Here is a 20,471-nt window from a genome sequence, read left to right on the forward strand (position 1 = left end):
TAGAGGAGCTTTAGGAGACGGCGGTCCAGATATACAAATCGGGACTAAACTAGGGAGGGAAATCAACACAAATATGTCCTTAAATACAAGAGCATGTGTCACTGATTACGTTTACATTCACAAAATATTCATTTTTCTGCCATTATTCTGAAAAAGATAATATTCCTATTAAGCTAGTGAAAATGAATATTCCACTAATATTCACGTTTACATGCAGTTGTGCATACTCCAATTACTCCAAGTGTTGGACTTGTTCGACTATGCGAACACAGTCTCAGTTTTTCAATCCTTCAACCACCTTCTTGAAAAGGTCGGCATTGCGATATTTGTGCATATCCCAAAAACCTGTTGGTATCCAGGTCTGTCATAATGTCCTAAAGTAGGTGTGTTTCTCCTTCCGACCAGAAATGTGAGCTTTATTTTGGGCGTGCATCTCTGCAAACTGTCAGCTAGTTGTTTTGTGTATAACGCACAGAGCTGGCCTAAACAGGCAAGAGGCCGTGGCGCCGTGTGTCGCAAGCTGCCGTAAAAACACCAATCAAGACGCATATTCTGAATGCACTGTATACATGTCCAAAGAATGATCCTAAAACACACATATCGGCATATCCCACATGTGGAAAATGCTCCAATAAGCCGTTAACATGACCCGTATCACATTCAGAATATTGTCATATTCGGATATGCTTCTTCTTTTTTTAGCAGTGTTGACTAAAGTCTTACTTTAGTTTCCACCTTTAAGTGTCTCCGGTAGCACCAGCAGCTGTACCTACCTGTAGTAGCAGCCTTTCATCCCCAATCACAGCTGCCGTGTTCCAGTCGATGATCTCTGAGAAGGGCAGCTCCCAGCCGTTGCTGAGCATCACCGGCACACAAGCTGCCTGTAAGAGTAATAATGAGATTAATTAAAATAAAAGCTGCTCTGCAGAGCCTGAGATGCTCACGACAGGTAGCGTCACGTACGGTGAAAATGCAAACACACACCAGCAAGAAATAAAGCATTAATGAATAAATGTATTAAATCAGTGTGTGTGGGGGGGGAGGGGGGAGTTGGATAAGATCACCGTCTGTATGCTAGTGTCACGTCCCTAGGGTCCCTAGTCACGTCCCTAGGGTCCCTAGTCACGTCCCATGTGATCTTAAAGTATTTATATTCAAAGGGAAACACCAGACATCACCCTCGTGGTATAGTTTTCATTTCTACAGGCAGCAATATAAAGACAGACTGGCGAGAAGAAGAAACTGAAAAGATATCACTAAATGTCTTCTGCTCTGCTGTCCCATGTCCTCACCGTACAGGGTCCATTTCCCAAGCAATCAAATCAGGCTACTGAACCAATAGAGGCAACACATCTTCCAACACATTTGCGATAACTACAGAACTGCTGCAGCACCTCGATGACTAACTCTCAAAGTGACGAGGCGGCGCGGCTTCATATAAAAACCATCATTATGTTCCGTGGAAAGGAAGATACACTTCAAAACAACATACTTGAACATTAAACCCTTGTGTCTGACAGATCAATGAAACTGCAATGAAGTGTGTATCCATGTTTGTGAGTGTCCATGTGAACCCAGTCACCCATCTGTAGGCGTGTGCATGTTTGTGCAGTTAAGTTTAAGTCTGTGTGTGTAAGAGTTGTAAAGCGTCCTGCCCTATAATCTGTTAAGCGGGGTACCATTCACTGATTGGCCTCGGTCACTCACTACACATGCACACGCACGTCCAGGCACAAACGCTCCGGCACCGGAGTGCTGCAGTGCTCGTCTAATCTCCTCGGTGTCATTAGCAGAGGCAGCAATCTGCTGAAACGCTGCCATGCTTTCCCTCCCTACCTATCTGCTCTCACAGACCAATCCACTAGAGACTCACTGAGCTCCATCCTCTCCCAACTCATCACAGAACAAACATTCATTAATAAAACTCACTGCTATCAACTCCCTACATTTTGCAAACACACACATGCGTAACATACGTGTGACTCCAGCCTACTGCTCGTCATGGCACCTTTACATGAACAACCTGATCCTGCTGGATTGAGCTCTGCATCATCTGCCAGATCTGCCAACCCCCTTCCTTCATCAACCAGGGTCTGAAATTAACTTTCTTCACTTCCTGCCACTGTGGCAGACATGTATTTTTTTTTGTCTGCTACTCAGAAATTGTATCTGCCACTTCTGAAATCACTGCTCTAAATGAAGGAAAAACATTTTAGATCTGATGTAATTCAATGTTCTATATATTTAACATAAAAAACATTATGTACGCGGTAAATTACAGTGTTGGAATGTACTTTGTTATTGTCATCTATAGTATTTGCATAAAAACACACAATTGAAATGATTATAATTATTTAAATATTTGCTTTGATTAAAAAAAATCTTGGAAAGTTGTTAGGAAGTTAAACAGCTCATAATTCTCTCTCTAATATCTATTTTATATTGCTGTGAAAACATCTCCTTCAAACAAACAATCTTCATTTTACGAGATTACATTTGAACACATCATGATAACGTTGTAATTTATCTTCACCCAATGGTAATTTTGCTGAGCAGACTTTGAACGCCTCATAATAATAACTCAATGGCACCTCCGGTAACGTCAGTAGCTCCGGTATTTATCCAGTCAGGACTGTGCTGCTAACAGCTGCTAACAGCTGCTAACAGCTGCTAACAGCTAACATTACTAACTCTCCTCCTGCTGATTTCAACACAGATTTTTCAGGGAACAATAAGGTGCGTCCCCTCAGGTTTAGTAGCGCCACGCTGTTGAGCACTTTCTTTTCTCTCCGCTGTGGCTCCGGTCCCAAACAAACTGAAACATGATACAGCATGCGTCTGCCTCATTGTGCAGCGTTACTGTCGGAAAGCATCAATAAGAGGAATCAATAGTCACGGAGGCATGAGATGCCGAGAAAGTGGACAACTACACTTCTCTATTCCATCTCTAGTGTTTTCCCTGTCTGCCAAAGTGGCGGGTGTCCTGATGACACTGCCAACAATTTACCCGCATTTGGCGCTGCCACCAACCCAGCTCTAGTTCAATCATGTGAACGTCTCCATTCTTGACTATTGCATTGCTTCCTATCTGGCCTGTTAGGATAAACTCACTTGAGCCGATGTAACTTAATACAGCACCCAAATACTCAAGTGTCTGCCTGCCCTCATCAGCTACAGAGCTACTGCATAAGGCTGAGCGTGAGAAGACACACTAATACCTCCAGGCCGTGTCCAGCACTACTCTCCTGTCAAACTCTGCATGTTACCTCAACTGCACTTCTTTCTCATTCATAAGTCCACTGTCTGACCTCGCCTCACTCCTGGCTCCCCAGTGGTGCAATTATCTCCCCGGTCACTGCTCATCTTCTACTGTAAACTCAAATGTCATTCTTATTCTTGCTCAGAAATCTTCCCTGACTGTTTCTCTACTGTTTTCCCAGGACTACTGCTTACAGTGCTCGACACAAACACAACTCACAGAGGAAAATAACACCACCACTTTGGTTGCTTTTGATTTTGTGATGACAAAAATATTGACTTTTTTTTCCTTAACTTGTTGCACTCATTATACTGTAGTATACTGGAAGTCACCGGAGGAGGAAGACTAAACATCTAAAATATAATTGTACACAGAGGCAACTCCAAATCCTTCTCCCACATGTATTCACTAAAATACAGGAATACTTTACATATTATCACTACACTGGTACCAGAGTGTGTGAAGGCAAAAAGGCAGGTTAACAATAGAGCTGCACAATTCATTTACATTTTATTGAAATTGCAACCTGGCCTACTGCAATATTTACTAAAGGTGAAATGTGTCAAAATACCATTTTAAATTAAATATTCTGGTGCTACAGAGATGTCCTGGCCTACACATCATGATCTACATACTTTAGAAAACATCTTTGTTTGGTACAGATCCACTCAAAGATCACACCATAATCATTTTAATATGTTTTTTAATGAAAATGAGAATAATGATGCAAAAATTACCATTCCCTCTAATATGGTAAAAAATATCACAATTGCAATAGCAGTCAAAATAATCGCAATTGGATATTTTTTCAAAATCATTCAGTCCTAGTTAACAATCAGCGTCTAAAATACTGTTTAGATCTGTCCCCAAAGTGTCCTGCAACTTCGAAGATAGGATGTCAGATTCAACACACTCATAAATACTCACTCATGGTATAGTCATTTAGTCTTTTATCATGACATCTTGCTTACTGGGTTATTCATCTACATTAGCCTGCATTGGGATTAACTGACTCATTTTGAAGAATCAATATGTTTGAAAGGTTCTTGTGACTCTAAGATGCCAGTCAATGGTAATTCAACAAGCACTTTTTTTCTCACAGTGAAGAAAGACAGGAAAGTTGTATTTTTTTTAAAACACAACTGCCTTAAAGGGACTGTTTGTAACTTCTTACACGTATAAATCATTACCGGTCGGTGTCCCATGCGCGCTGTTCAGACTCAGACTCCAACACAAACTACACGGAAGCACCAAAACCTCTTGGTTGTATCTAGTGAAGCCCGTCTGTTAAACAGTGTTGGCCGCGGTCAGAGGACGCGGGGGAGAGACAGGGCTCTGCAGAGAGAAACGTTGTCGTCTCCGACCAAAACTCCGGCGTCTCCCGTTCCCTCCGGCCGCGGTCGAGAGGCTGAGGCAGGAAAAGCCAACACTAGAATCAGCATTGATTCATGGAGAGACCTTCGTCTGGTCAGCTAACATTACGGCCAAGCAGCTGAAATATAGAGTGATATTGTGCTTTTAGCTGACGTGTGTCTCCTCACTGTGTTGAGCGATGCTCCTTCATGTCTATGTAGAGCGAGCACAAGCGCCAACAACAGGACGCTGACTTTCATTGACTTAACGGCCACAGGTGAAGCTGTTAACAAGACATTTCTGATTCTTACAAACAGTCCCTTTAAATGAAACTGTTCATTAAACCCATTCTTTAACTATAACTACGGTCTGAGCCTCGAGCACCGTCACTGAAGAAGCTTCAACATCTTTGTTCACACTAAGTGAGTCGGTAGATTGTGTGAATGATGGGCTCAATGCCATCGGGAATTAAGGACACTTGTTGAAGATGGAGGCAGAATTAAAAAGAGTAAAGTGTAATGTTAGAGGAGGGGAGATGATGACTCGAGGAGATGGATGAAGAAACTCAAAGAAATGGAAAAAGCAGAGAATTGAAAAGTGAGAATAATAAGTGGCAGCAGTGAAGACACTGAGTCAGAGGCAGCTGTACCAACACTGGCTGCACATTCACAAAATGACTGGCAGTGGGTGACTGAGCTACTGGAAGTAAACCAGTACATCACTTTTTCCATTCTCAACCACCGATTAATGGCTTTATTGTTTGGTCACCACAGCTTCAGAGCTGACGCATGACCAGATCTCTTGAACCAGTTCGGTCGTTACGTACAGCTGCCAACTCAAGTAGCCAAAATGTACCTTATTGATAGAGACACTTCATCAAAACTGAAGCACTTTACGCACAAGGATCTATGTGGGTCAGCCTTTGATTTGGGGTTTAATCGGGTTCAAATCTTGCAGTAATTCCTTCCTTCAATATGTGTGACAGATTCAGTACAGCAGACACAACATAGGGTGGCTGCAATGGCACAGAAAAGGTATCAAAACAGCATGAATCCTAATTCCAGTGAAGGAGTACCTGCAGTGTTGCACCTACTGTAATCCCAAAAACAGTTTCTTCTTTTTGATTTTTACTTTATTAATTCATACCAAGCAGTAGGAAAGATGGGAGAGAGAGTAGCAGATACATGGTATGTATCTTCTGAGTCACCATAAACATCTGTATGTGTGTCACTGACCTGCAAAGCCTCTAAGAAACGAAAAGAACCCAGCCGTCGTCCTCGAGGTACCAGACAGAACGTGGAGTTGTACAGCATCTCTCTGTAGTCATACCTGCAGGATGATAGCAAAGAAGAGAAGACATCAGGAACTAAGATTTAGTTCTCAGTATACTAACAGAAGATCACAAAGAATGTGAGCAGAACATCGTCCTTCCACCAGTGCATTAGTTTATACATTTTTGCCTCCAAATCCTGCTTCCACAATGACATCTCATGATAAAATTCTGTTCCTTAGGAACACAGACAACACCAATAAAGCCAATAAAGAACAGTAAGGGCACCTCTTTTTAACAATGGAATACCTGGAAGCACAAGTACTTTCAGGAAAAATCCCTAACTTTGATCGTGACTCCTCTCTCTCTCTTTAAACCCTTCGCCCTCTCACCTGCACATCTCAACATCTCTCCCTCCGTCCAATCTAAGCCTCTGTCAGCACTTGCTTGGATTAAGGAGCTGCTTGGAATTCCTTCAGTGTCAATATTATATGTGTGCATGTGAGCGAGTGCGAAAGAGTGTGTATTTCTGTGTTGGCTGGTTGTCATGCATTGAACTGGGTTTCATTAGATAGGACTGAAAGTGTGCACATTTTATTTCTACTTGTAAACAAGCATTCGTGCAAATTTGTGCTTGTATTTAAACTATTTGCGACCACATTTGCATGAGAATGCAAATATGAATGCAAAGGTGAGTGAGTGTGCCGGAGGCTATTTAACTACTCTCTCCTTTAGAGGTTATGTTTTCTGTTCGGTTTATTTGTCTGTTTGTCAGCAAGATGACAGAAAAACTACCGGCCTGATTATCATGAAACTTGGTGGAAGGGTGTAGCACGGGCCGACGAAGAACCCATTACATTTTGGAGCGGATCCGAATCACAGGAAGGATACACAAATTATTTTTCACTTATGGAAACGGCCTTGGCGGAGGTCTGCGCTCTCCGAGTGCCCTTCTAGTTGTATATAGATTTATTATGCCTGAGGCTGTACTCCTCTGTCTCTAAGTGTACTGCTTACTGTCAGCGTGGCCGTGCACAGTGATATACAGTAGATGTAGCTCCCCTAAATACAGACCATGTATGCCTTATGTGCATCTATCTGGAACAGGTTCTAAGCAAAGTAAAATGTATCCCCTAAAGGTGTCTGACGAGTTTATATGGAGCAATGAAGAGAAGGTTCATCTTAACCCAGATATTTTAGGGAATACTGCAGACACACAAGGCAGCCGATTAAACGTATGCTATAGAGGAATATATATATATATATATATATATATATATATATATATATAAATAAAAACATAAGACACAGTTCGTCCCAGGTCATAATTTCTGGGCCATCTTAAAACTTACAATACATTCAACTGTTTCTGAAAAGCATGCCTGAACTACAGAGCTGTCTTTACCACATACGTCCATATTGAAATCTGTGTTTGCCAAATGTCAAGCAAAGGATTTTTGAATTCATCTGCTAACAAGTGGTTTCCATCTATACCGCCTTTCATTCAGCAGAGACCGCAGGATGCCAAGCCAGCTGGAAATCAAGTTCTCTTTAGCTTTTACAGAAATAGCCGGCTATGCATGGTTAAACTGAGTGAAATAATGCTGACACTTTAAAACACCACTTGTAAACATCAAAGTGTTGTGGCGGCATAGTGCTGTTGGAACTAAGAGACTAACCAGGCAAAAATATGTAATGCAAGCATCGACAAAATTCACTTCACTCGTGGTTAGGCTAAGCACATTGGCATTTTGTTGGGTTAGAGGTGTGAGCAATGTACGTTCAACCCAATATCTTTGTAAGGAAATCGATCTAGTTTAAACCAATCAGTTTTATTATAAAACACTGCTCCCTACTCCTCCTAGTTTTGGTCTGGCTCTCAGTTCAGTGGACGTTTGCCTGATATTTTTAAATGTTCACAAGACTTGGGCTGACCTCTGAGAGGCCTGACAAACCATTCTCTGGTGGAGATCATGGTTGTGTGAAATCTGAAGTTAATCTTTTCTTATGCTCTTATTCTCTGCATAGCCTAAAGCACAAGATGGATTTCTGTTAGGCACCATCCATTACACACAAATCACCAAACACAAAGTCGTGTTCTCTTGTTCTTCTACAGTATTATGGGGGGGGGGGGTGTCACAAATGAATCAACTTTGGTGATTATGCAATATCTATCTGGATAATCCCACTTTAGACTGCACGTCCCATTTACAATTAACAGCCACTACAGTGAGTTTAGAGAAGATTAACAGCCATAAAAAATCATAAAAGCCACAGTTAAGCTTGACACCATCTATAGTAATGCACTGTAATGTACACAGAAATCCATTATCCACGAAGCACCTATTAGTAGGCTAAAGTGAAGAATACTAAAGGCTAGGTAGCATCACAGATGTTGCTCTGATCCGTGCATCCATTATGAAACAAGGATCTGATTCACCAGTCTGACTCCCATCACAGATATGACAGGCTATCATTAAGCATGACAAACAAATAATCCCAGCCAGAGGCACGTAATAACTGACCCCTTTTTCAGGCCTATAAAACAAAAGTATAGGTCCATATCTGGCTCTGGCTGGGTGTAAATCTCCCATCCATCCCATTTCCTGTCAGTGCAAACTCAGAAAAGACCAGATGTTCCTCTCCCTGCATACCTCCATTCTTCTCTACTCTTCCAGATGGCCGCCTGTGGGGAGGAGCAGTCTCACAATATGCTACCGCATGTCTGTGGAGATGTTAAGGATGAGTATATCTTCTTCATAATATATCTCCCGTCTTGGTGTGCGTCTTCGATTTTATTTCCCACAGATTTTTAAAATGTACATGCATGTACTGCAGGTGTTCAAAAGATTGGTCTCATTGGAAAAAAAGGATAGACATCAACAAGGAGTTAGTCATATCCTGCATGTCACAGCAACATCAGTAATTAACTACATAATAAGTCAATCCTGCCTACTCTCATATTTTCCAACATGCAGATGGCTGCTGGGGAGCAGAGCAGTCTCACAGTAGCAGATCTGTCATCATTGAATAATCACACCATTCAGCTTGAATTAGTCATATTTTTTCCACCTCCCCGTAATGATATAGTACAAAACAGCAGAATAAATGTTGTAATAAATTGATAGCACAGGAGGCGTATCAAAAGCTGTTTAAATATGTAGTATAAAAAACTGAAGGTGACCCCGTGCACAGCAGTGCTTCTCTCCTGGGTGCCAGCTGGTGCACGGTAAACCACAGTAAACCAAAAGTTACCAGGATACTAGGACAGGCACGGTTTCATTAACAGATTACACTGACGAGGCGAACTATGTGTTTGCATGTTGCTTCATCAGATTCCCTTTGTGCTTGATTGTCATCAGGTTAAATAATCAGGTGCTGATTAGCTGAGAATCCAACAGGTTTGCATTCCCCAATACAAATGTACTTCAAAAAGTCAATAATAACAGAGATACAATTAATGTGAGAGTACAACAGAGGATGAGCAGATCCAGAATTAATACATTTCCATAAGATACCATCAATATGAGTACAAAGAACATGAATATCCTCATAATAAGATATACACCAAAAACTAGTAGAAAAAAATATTTTGCATTCTGTGTTCTGACGTTAATTATATTTCATTATCTTATGGAAATGTAATATTTATATCTAGTTTTGTATGGTAGAATTATAGTTGCTATTGCTTATTATTGACTTTTTTAAGTACATTTGTGTCGGGGAATGCAAACCTGTTGGATTCTCCATTAATCAATTAACCTGATTATTTAAAAGGCACACCTGATGGCAATCAAGCACAAAGCGAATCTGCAAAATGCTTTGGTTGTTGTGCAAAGTACACTGCATGAGCTGAAACTTGTTTTAAATGCAAATAAGACCAAACTTATGTTGTTTTCCAACCCCAAGTGTATGTCTCAAAATGTTCCTGTGGTGCTTACTGTGGATGGAACGGAGATTGAGGCTGTCGAGGCTGTCGAGACCTTGGCATCTTGATTGATGACTTGCTTACTTTTAAACCACATGTGCTGTACCTTGTAAAAAAAACTGAAGCTAAAACTGGGTTTTCATTTTTGAAACAAATTGTTTTTCTTTTAATGTAAAAAAGGATCTTGTTTCTACAACATTTCTACCGATTTTAGATTATGGAGATGTTTTGTACATACACGCCTCTGCTCAGTGCCTTCATATGGTTGATGTTGCTCACCGTGCATCCTCGAGGTTCATTACAAATTGTAAAGCTCTGACTCACCACTGTGAGTTGTACACTCGGGTGGGATAGCCTGCACTGGCAACCCGTAGGCTCTCCCATTGGTACATCCTTATATATAAGGTGATTCTGGGTCTGCTCCCACACTACATCAGTGATTTTATTACACAGAAAAATTGTGGACAGTATTCACTGCGCTCACAGGACTTCTTTGCGCTTGGACAAAAATTGGGGAAAGGGCTTTTGCATATTCTGCACCCTCAGCCTGGAATTTGCTCCAAAATGACCTGAAAATCAAGGAGCTGGTATCATCAAACATGTTTAAATCTAAGATGAAGGCCTTAGAAGCAGACTCTATGGCATGCCAATGTTTTTAGCTTCCCTTGTTGGACAGCTGACTCCCAGAAAAGTTCCTCTTTGTCCCCCCATTTGTCTTTAGATAGTCTTTTAATGCAAATTTTAGTGCTTTTAGTGTTTGTGAACTGTATTTTATTTCTATTTGTGTCTGCAACTTTGTGTTCCTGCTGCTGACCATCTTGGCCAGGTCTCCCTTGGAAAAGAGGTTCTTAATCTCAATGGGACTAACCTGGTTAAATAAATAAATGAAAAATGGCATGAGCACAAAGCGAATCTGATGAAGCAAGACACGAAACTCGTAGTTCGCTCCGTCTTGTTTTCAGTGTAATCTGTTAAAGAAATAGTGCCTATCCTAGTATCCTGGTGTGAACTGGAACTCTGTTATCTTGATCATCCTAACCTTCAGATAATAAACTGAGATCATGCAAATAGCCAAACCAAACTGCAAATGTGTCCTGCCGTAGAGCTGTGCATAAATCTTCAGCCTGCAGAGAATGCATGTGGTTGGATGGACACATTCCCGGAGGATCTGACCTCAACCAACTGTTTAATCAGAGTGACCACAGTCTGTTGACATTTCCTGACCACGCCGTTGCTCTTGGTTAGAAACTACCATCTTTTAGAAATGACAGTTCTTTTATATGACCACTCTGTGTGAATACTGTATGCTTGGGAGGGAGAAAGAGACATGGAGACAAGTAAAAAAAACAAAGTCCTCAGTGTGTTTTAGAAGTGAAACAACTTTTAAGAGCTTCATTTCCAACCAAAATCATACTCATATACGGTGTTGACTGGAAACACTGACTGGAAGTAGAGGGTATAATGTGGGAAAGGTAAGACCAAAACACTTATTCCAATGATGATATAATCACCTGCTGCTGCTCACAGACTAGTCCTGAACATCCCCATTACAAGCAAGAGAAACTTGAACTTTTAACTCTTTCCATGCACCCTCTGCAGGGTCTGCAGGCTCTAAAGTAGAGGTCGGCAGGGTTACCAGAGCACTATCAGCTGGAACATACTATATCAAAGGAGGAGACACATATTGTACATTTGAAGTCTATTAGCGAGGTCCATTAGAGGGCGAGGCACCTACTCATAGAACTGGAGTTACTTACATCCAAGTAACTTTTATAATGTCTTTGTTAACTTAAAAACTTGGAGAGATGACCATGATGAAAACATGGAGGCTGACTCAGTTTCAACTGACATGGATGAAAGTAGATAGTGACCAAATTCTCATTTAGATGCAAACAAACATCTACAGGAGGAGATTTGAGTGAATATCTTAAGTGTATTAATGCATGCATCCTCACTTCAACAGCACAACTCGGATCAATAATGAAACAGTCTATTCTGGTCTCTCATTGGGAGAAAGAGAAAGGACCTGACAGTAAAACCATCACCTCTTCTTTTAATACTGTTGTGCTATCTTTATATAAACCTTAATTAATTCATGGATGTGATTACATGTCATTTATTAATATTGCAGGAGAGGAACACAGTATGATTCACAGAAAGAGAAAAAGGATAACAGGAAGTGAGCTGGGTCAAAAAAAAGATCAACCAGTCTCCTAGCAACAAGAATGGATGGTGTGAAAGAGAAATGCATGGCTCACTCTGTCAAGTGCCTGAGGAGACTCAGAAGAACAGCCAAAGTGTTTGTCTCCTATAATCTGTGTGGACCACACACATTTACAACATAACAACTCATAGCAAAGGACCACAATCAGAGGACGCATTACATCAGCTGCTCTATGACAAGTCACAGAGCTGATGGACAGTAGGTTCCCCCAAACTGTCCTCTGTGATGGGACAGCGTGTCCACCAGGGACTACTATTATCCATCTTTAACTATTATTACTCCAATTCTTTGTTTGTTCATCCCCTTCATACCATGTCACACAAACAGATGATTTAATTCTCATGAATCTGGAGGAAAAGGTGCCTCTCTTAGCTACGTCATAGTATTATTAAAATGACAGTTAGGTGCTACAGGATAAAATAATATGGTGGTAATTTTGCTGCTGGGTCAAAGAAGGACAGCTCCATTCATTGGGAACAACATTTCTATGGCCCTGATTTTGTAATCCTCATCATTTCATCTGCTTTTTGTCATAATTTTGCATCTTAGAACATCTTGTCCTGACCCGACAAATGAAGAAATTCATATGTATATTCTAACTAATGGTATTACAATGATGAGATCAAAGAATGTCAATGTAGCGTCACTAAGTCATGATCCAAACATACTTACACCATGAGGAACATACTCAAAGAAGTTCAAACAGATAGATGAAAATATTATTTTGCAATATAAGCTTGTAGTTATTGTAATTCAACAAAATCATACAGTAAGCTGGACTAATTAATGGAAACAGTGCAAATAAACAGACTCCATGCTGTCGGTCATCGTGAAAAGATGAACCTCTTGGGGAGCTCAGCTGTGGCCTGATTTATAACATGTGCTTTCATCTGTACCGTGAGGGAGGGATCTACTGTAAGTAGTTATGTTGAGTTAAACATAATGCTTTGAAATGGTCACTTGAATAATCCAAAATAACTTCCAGAAAGAGAAAATGCCTCGCCTGGATTCTTTTAAACATACTGTTCATTGTGTAGCCATCACTCATCTAGATCACATGGAGAATCCTCAACAACCGGGAATTCCCAAAGATGAACTTCAGAGGGGAAAATGATGGCAGCTCGAGTGCTATCTCGCTCTCTCACCCTTCTCCCATCCCGCACTGACTTCATATCTCATTTTCTGCTTCCTCTTCTCTGTCACAGTTGAGTCGAGTTGATGGGCAGTTTGGCTGTTGCCAGGACTGTGAGTTCAAGCCAGAGGAATTTCAGCCTGAAAGGCACCGGGTGAAAGTGACTGTCATCGGATGAGAAAAGGGAAAGACGGAAAAAAAAACAGCAGTCGACAATCACATGCTGTATCCAAGCCCCCCCACACAGCCAGAGCCACCCATGGCAAGAATGTCACACACAGCGCAAACGCACACATAAAGCCCCATTTTGATCTCGACACACATCAGAGCAACTTCAATAGTTTAAGACACTGCCAGTCCCTCTTAGACCCGGCTGCTTTCTTTCCCCTGACAAGACCGCGCACCGTGAGGTAGACATGTACAACACATAGTGACAGGCCCAAGGAGGGGAAGCTGACATACTTTATTTAAGCACACAGAAAAACATCAAATACACTCTCTTTCTGGAAGACTTGCATTAGACCTGCGTATGTCAAAAAACAACACACATACACGGTGTTTTCAGGCATGAGAGCAATCATTACACAACTGTTCTGATCTGCACGAGGCGATCAAACAGCTGCTTGTAATGTGGGGTTAATGAGCACCTTCATACTCGTGTTCCATGGGGTTAATTAGCCACCAAGAGGGATATTAGAACGCAGGCTGGCTGGCTGGTATAGAAAGAGTGCATCAGACCTCTGTGGAAAGACATCCCTGAGGATTGTGGAAACATTAGACGTCAGCCGCGGGAATCGGATACACCAATCAAAAGAAAGATTCCCCCCAGAGAAATATAGATTTTTCTCTGCGCGCGTGTGAATTAAAATTTCCCTGTGATACCTATTCCAACAATGCAATGCAGTTAACACCAAAGAACTTTAAAATATGACAATTTAGTGTCCAGAATAACTACGAAGAGTGTCACACTAACTTGCCTGAAGTTACGGAGCTTAAAATACTCCAACGGCCTCAGGATGGGAGCATTAGAGATTGACGGCCAACACTATGAGATTCACTCCACTATCTCGTACTTAATGGCATAGTTAATCTCAACTGTTTTACCTGCAGCCATGATGATGATAGATGAGCAACTTTTTTTAAGCTGGCTAACGTTGCTCCGAGCAGGAATGGGGACAAGAAAGTGGATGGCAGCAGAGCTTCAGGGAAAATGCTAATTTAATTTAATAAAAAAGAAAACTACACATTGTTACACAAGCCTGGCTGTGTCATGACACCTGAAGGCTGAATGTGCATAATTAATCATTCTTTTCCCAAATATAAATGGACATCGCCACAGTAAGTGGTTGAATGGTGGTAGAATATGCAGTACCTTTTACATATGCTTCGTCCAAAATCACATAATATGCACAACATAACCAATATATGTACAATCGCTCAACATACTTTTGTGTGAATAAAAAGTAGTTTGGATCTTTTCGGACGCACTGAGCAGTAATTTACGTCGTCACTTCCTGAGAGCCTCCTTGCCGGTTGGAGATGTGTAACCATGGTAACCGGTGCCAGCATCATGTGACCAAAACGAAGGTTTGTGAGAATCAAAGTCTGAATTAATTAAAAAAAAACATATTACGCCATGCAAAGTGAAATCTTACACTAAATTAGCGTTATTGATGTTACAGAGCTGTCCGTCAACATCTGTTATGGACACTGTCGGCACTACCGCATTGCATTGTGGGATATTTATGCTGCCGTAGTTTCCAGTGTTGCATATTGTAATATTTCACCGGAAATAGTATGCAATTTGCGTACTATTGGTTTCATACTAAGGTTTCAGATGCTAACAAATCTCACATACTATTGTAGCAACTAAACAGCATGTTAGTATGGAGTTTTGGACTCAACCCTGGTCTGTATTTCCAAGAAAAGGACACATTTCAACATCCTAGTAAGGAATGGTGAAGCTTGAACCCAAGCAGACTACATCATGGTTATTGATAAATTATGACTATTGAGAAAATGGAATTGATTGTCTGAATAAACACAAGACAGAAGGGATAATTACTTAATTTCTCTGAGCCCTGTTTGTGACGATGAGTGGCAATAAGTGTACTAATTGCACTTAAAATCACTGCATCTGTTTGTTTTCAGCACACGTAAACAGGTGAAAGTGCATGGTTGTTATACTTTATTCCATTATTTCCAATGGTGTAAGAAGTCACATTGCTGCTTAATGGGGTTTAAGGAGCACCACCTGCTCCATCCTGAGTCGATGGAGCAACGATGATGTTAATACCAACAGGACTTTATGAAAAACAAAGCCTTTACTCATTTCCTCCAGGCACCTTTGGCTCACTCATCTTCCCCTGGTTAATGAGTTCAAAGACAGCTTTATAAAACATTTACAGACACACAGAGGGGGGTCTCGAGTTCTACATGACCCCAGGTTAATTCACCTAATTACTATGCTTTGAATCTTCTCTCACGCTTCTTTTTCTTGTTCTCCTTCTCGGTCTCCATCCATCTTAAGCCCTCTCTCACCAGGAGAACCAAACAGCGAAACCCTTTCATCTCCACAAATATCCCTCCTCGAAATGGAGTTGTACACGCCCTCGAGTGAGTTCCAGTAAGCGCAACACATACTGACCCACAGATTTATCAACATCCATCCAGAAAATGTTGGTTTCATAAAAGAGCCGCTGAATTTCACTGAATCCTTTAGGAGTTGGGAGGAAGCTGCCCACATCTCTAATCAGCCGTCCATCAGCTTGATGAGGTTGATGAGAAGGATGCTTTGAAGTGCTCTCTGGATACCAAAAACCAGAACAAGGGAGTGTTGGAGATAATGAAATGACTGTTGTTAACGGAACAGCCATTAGTGCTGGAATGTCGAGGCTGGCTTGTAAAGTCAGGCAACATAAAGATGTCAGATCAGACATTTTGGGTCAAATTATTTGACTGCAGCGGTCAGGGAGGGACTCGCCCTCTTTTGCCAAAAGCTGCGAATGAATGTGACGGGTCATATATTTACTGAGAGTGTTTCCTGTATTTCCAAAACAGGGGCTTTAACTGTTTATCATTCTGGATCCAAGGATGAGGTCACAACCAACAAACTTCCAGATCTCTTGGTCCAGCTATCAACCACTACCAACATGGCTCTGGTAAATGACCTACTGAATGAATGAATGCATGAGTGAATACACACAAGTCCCAGTAAGTTTGTCTCATCCGGAACAGAGGTGGAAGTTGAGCAGATTAATCTGAGCGGTCCCTGAGCTTGAAGGAATGCTGACAAACAGCCAGAAACTGACTGCTCAGGCTGCAGATAGAGCCTCTAGCTGGTGCTGCTGTTGCAGTGGATGTTCTGCACGAGAGATAAGTCCAGGTCAGGAATGTCTCTGATCCCGAGCCAAGCAGGGACGGATGGAGGAAGAGATAGAAGGATGTGAGAAGGCAGATAGCGATGAAGAGGAGAGAGGGATTGAATGACACAGAGGTGGAGGGTGAGGCGGAGGGAAACAGGAAAGGAGTGATGAATGGATGAGAACCGAGGGGGGTGAAAGGGAAAGGAGGGTGGGAACACCAGAGGAGAAGATGATGGAAACAAGGGAGAGAACAGAATACAGATGGGAATGTAATCAGCAAAATGAGGAACAAAACAATGGATGAATAAAATGAATGTGCATCTGTGCAAGAATCTGTATACCTGCGTGAGTTCTGTGAACGTATCAGCATGTGGACAGCTTTTCCAAACACCAATTTGTTTGTTTTTTACCAGGGTGAAGACCCCTGTCAGCTCACAGACAGCCTCCTCCCTTTAATGGCAAAGCAACCGTGACAACAGCCATGACAGGGAGAAGGGGGCTTTGTAATGTCTCTCTTAGATCCGAATATGGGATGTTATCAACTGAATTTGCTATCAATGCACCATCAAATGGACTTGCGGGCTGTGTCTGATCTGATCCAATCCATCATGCAGAGAGAGGGATTTAGATAAAGCCTGGCTGCTGAGGCCAGCAGCATCTGCCTGGACTGAGAAGTCTGTTTTGAAGCATTCTGTGTTTGTTTGTGTGTGTGTGTGGGTGTGATTTGGGATAATATCGGAGGGGTGATGCGTCAGCCGAACTGGAGGACCAAGTACATGAGACTGTGCATGTGTACAGGCATTATGTTTTATTTAGGACATACCAAGGGGATGGCCTTATGCAAGTATTTCAGGGGAGAGAGGGAGGGATAGAGGGAGTAGTGTGGGGAAGGAAAAAGGAGCGAGTTCATGTTGTTTACATATGCTGGCTGTTTACATCTCAGAAGGTCTTTGCACTTTTGGGCCAGAAGGGCGTGCGACCATGACTGTGTGTCGTCCATGTGACAGTTATGACCACGAGGGATAATGCTCAAGCCGAATATCCAAAGGGGGTCAGCTGAGATGATCGGTGGAGGTGATAGCACTGCAAAACCAGCTTGGATTATCTTAACTGTCCCCACCAAAGGTCACACAGCCCTGCCAAGCAAGTCACAGTTAGGGATGTGACGGTAAGGACATTTTCCCACCGGTTAATAAACTTGTGACGGTAACATCGGTGTTACCGATTACACCGGACGTTTTACAAGAAAAGATGACGGTCAATATGTGTAGCGTGCTTACTTTGATATTTAACGTTGGATGGCTGTGTGTCTGGCCTCTCCGGTCCAGATTTCGCTGCGGGGCTGCAGGTTTCCACCCGGCGCCACACCGCAGGGCACACCGGCCGTTACCGCTCCATCCTCCGCTCGGTGATTGCCTCATAAATGTTATGGTTCCCTTATAGCATTTAATTTAAATCCGAAATATTGCCAAATGGGTGCTTTTGCTTTTCGCCTCGACACCAAATCCTCCGCCATTGTCTTGTTGGTTAACTCTCTACCGCGGAGGGAAAGTAATGTAAACGGTGTGTGCCCGACCACCGTGCAACATCGGTAACACCGACTACCGCGGCAGGCCTAGTCACAATGTAATTTTTTTCTCCCAAAGTTCAAGTTCAAGCTTGAGAAAAGGAGAGCTGCTGATGTTGAGACCTCACTGAAACCATCTTAAAGGCACCGTTTCCTTATAAAGTTAAAGTAGTTCCAGTGGAAACGAGCATTGAACGCAGGAGTGTTCAGTAGCTTATCCAAAGCAACCGAGAAAATGCTGCCAAATGGTAAACTGGGGAGGAGAGAGAAATCTCAGAGATGGATATCTCGAAACTTAAAAGAAAGTGGATGGATAGATACCACTAGAGGTAATTCTATTTTCTAAATGGGTGAACCAACCCTTTAAAAACACCACATGTTAAAGAGAGAAAATGGAGTTTATCCAACCTGCTGATGACAACCAGCCTCAAAATGCACCGGGAGAAGAATGGCTGTAAGTGCAAAGCCAGTGTGAAGTAATGAAGTAATGAAAGGAGCAGCTTCCTTCTGCCGCTGAGAGAGTAAATTAATGTCTCGCCAAGTTGAGCCGCCAAAAACGAAGTGTAAACACAGTCTTTCAGCTCTCAAGAGGCAAAGATGATTACCTCACAATTACGAGACCACAGAGGAGAGAGAAGCCCCATTGCCTCAGTGACGGAAAGAGAGATTACAGGGTGGCAGCAGTACTAATGATGATGGGGAAGGGAAATATACTGCGGTTTATCCCCGAGGATACACAAAATTGCAGCAACTAGCAGAAATTTGTGGCACTTGGCTAAAGCATTGTCAATGCTCTCTTCAAAGTGAAAGTGGAAGAGGGAATGCCTCATTTGTTGCATTCTGTCGCCTGCGGAGTTAAAAAATATCTTTTTCCTAAAAGCACTGAGACATCAACATCCGGAGAGGCATTCAACAGGTTTCCATCTCAGTAAAGCAGCACCATGTTGCACATTTCACTTCTACATTTATGTGTCTATTTACTTTTCTGTCAGGATGGAAACACTACGATGCCTGTCAAATTATTCAATAATCAACCAGTTGATTAGTACAACAAACACAGTAACCAATACAATCGGCCAAATACAAACACACGTGTATGACGTGGCATTTAAGACCTGCATTGGCCTCTCTGTACCAGTCATTCTCATAAAGGCTTAAATTGAATGGAGGGCCAGCTTTGCCATATGCCACACTGCCTACCACCCCTTAGGTTTTAACCCATCTAATAAATCCTCCCTCACTAATGTGATGACCGTGGGGGGAGGGCGACCTAATCCTATACTGGTACCATGATACACCCCACACAGACACCTACACATCTACTGGCTATCAATGACAACAAACGACACCCCGCTGCGCTCAAAAGCTCAAGTCTTTTCATTCACTGATTACAGAAAGGTAAAGTAAATTAAAGTAAGGGAATAGTGCTGAGTAGAGCTTGGTTTAAAAAGAAAATACCCAAACTGTTGCACAACACAGGACGTTAAATGGGAGATACTGTCAGCCTTGAAAAGCATTTGGGGTCAAATGGAGGTCAGAGGGAGGATAAGATGAGTTGACACGAGGGATGCACCGATACAGATATCAGATATCGGGTCAATACAGACTCAAATGTCTGGATCGGGTATTGGTGACGATGGGGCGGATCTATTCTATTCAATTCAATTCTATGTTTATATACTATATACATTATATATTAAAATTTTAATACCATTTAAGTTTTGACCAATTTGTTGCTGCGTAGTTGGTTTTGGAATTGTAATTCCTGTTAATTTTGAAGATTTATTATGAAGTTGCTGGTGTACGATTTATTATTTTAATAATATATAAGAATGAATTAAATGTATATCTGTGTATTTAATTGTTACGTTTTGTTTTACAAAGTTAGCAAAGCAAGGTTTAAGTTAAGCCTGATGTTTCCTTACACATAAAAGAATGATCCCAGTCACTTCCACAATGTAGACGGCCCAACAGTACCCTCTGAGGCTGCTGGATTCCTCTGTATCCTCGCAGACACACTGGCCCAGAACAAAGCTTTACCATCTGTTAATGAATTCCACAGCCAGCAGAGCTGCTTGCTGCTGCGGGCAGGTAATTAGTTTGAACAGCGGGAAAGATCAAAGACAACACTTCCTGTCTTGCCCTCTGGTTGTGACCTCACAAGGGGAAGTCACTGATTTCACTGTGTGTGAGAGAAGGAAAGAAACTGTATGATGCTCAGCCAACATGGACAAAATCATAGTCCAAGTCATCTCAGCTTGAATCAGAGCAATCACCCATTTTTATAAAACAGAAAGCGGTTTAAACAAAACAGCTTTGAGTCTCTGGCAATATTTACATGTCTGCCATCGATTCCACATGTTTCATTATTCT

At 41.8% G+C, this 20,471-nt stretch overlaps 1 protein-coding gene across 1 annotated transcript in view; it reads right to left on the bottom strand.

Moving 5' to 3' along the window:
* The window catches only part of LOC119497637 (exostosin-1b-like), a 44,411-nt gene that overhangs the window by 11,429 nt on the left and 12,511 nt on the right, over window positions 1-20,471 (bottom strand). The window contains exons 2-3 of the mRNA XM_037785884.1: window positions 5,848-5,941; window positions 774-881 (exon numbers count right to left, since the gene is read on the bottom strand). Coding sequence (XP_037641812.1) covers window positions 774-881; window positions 5,848-5,941 — 202 coding nt within the window. The remainder of the gene's footprint in view (window positions 1-773; window positions 882-5,847; window positions 5,942-20,471) is intronic.

This window comes from Sebastes umbrosus, chromosome 11 (genome assembly GCF_015220745.1).
Source record: "Sebastes umbrosus isolate fSebUmb1 chromosome 11, fSebUmb1.pri, whole genome shotgun sequence".
NCBI lineage: Eukaryota > Metazoa > Chordata > Actinopteri > Perciformes > Sebastidae > Sebastes > Sebastes umbrosus.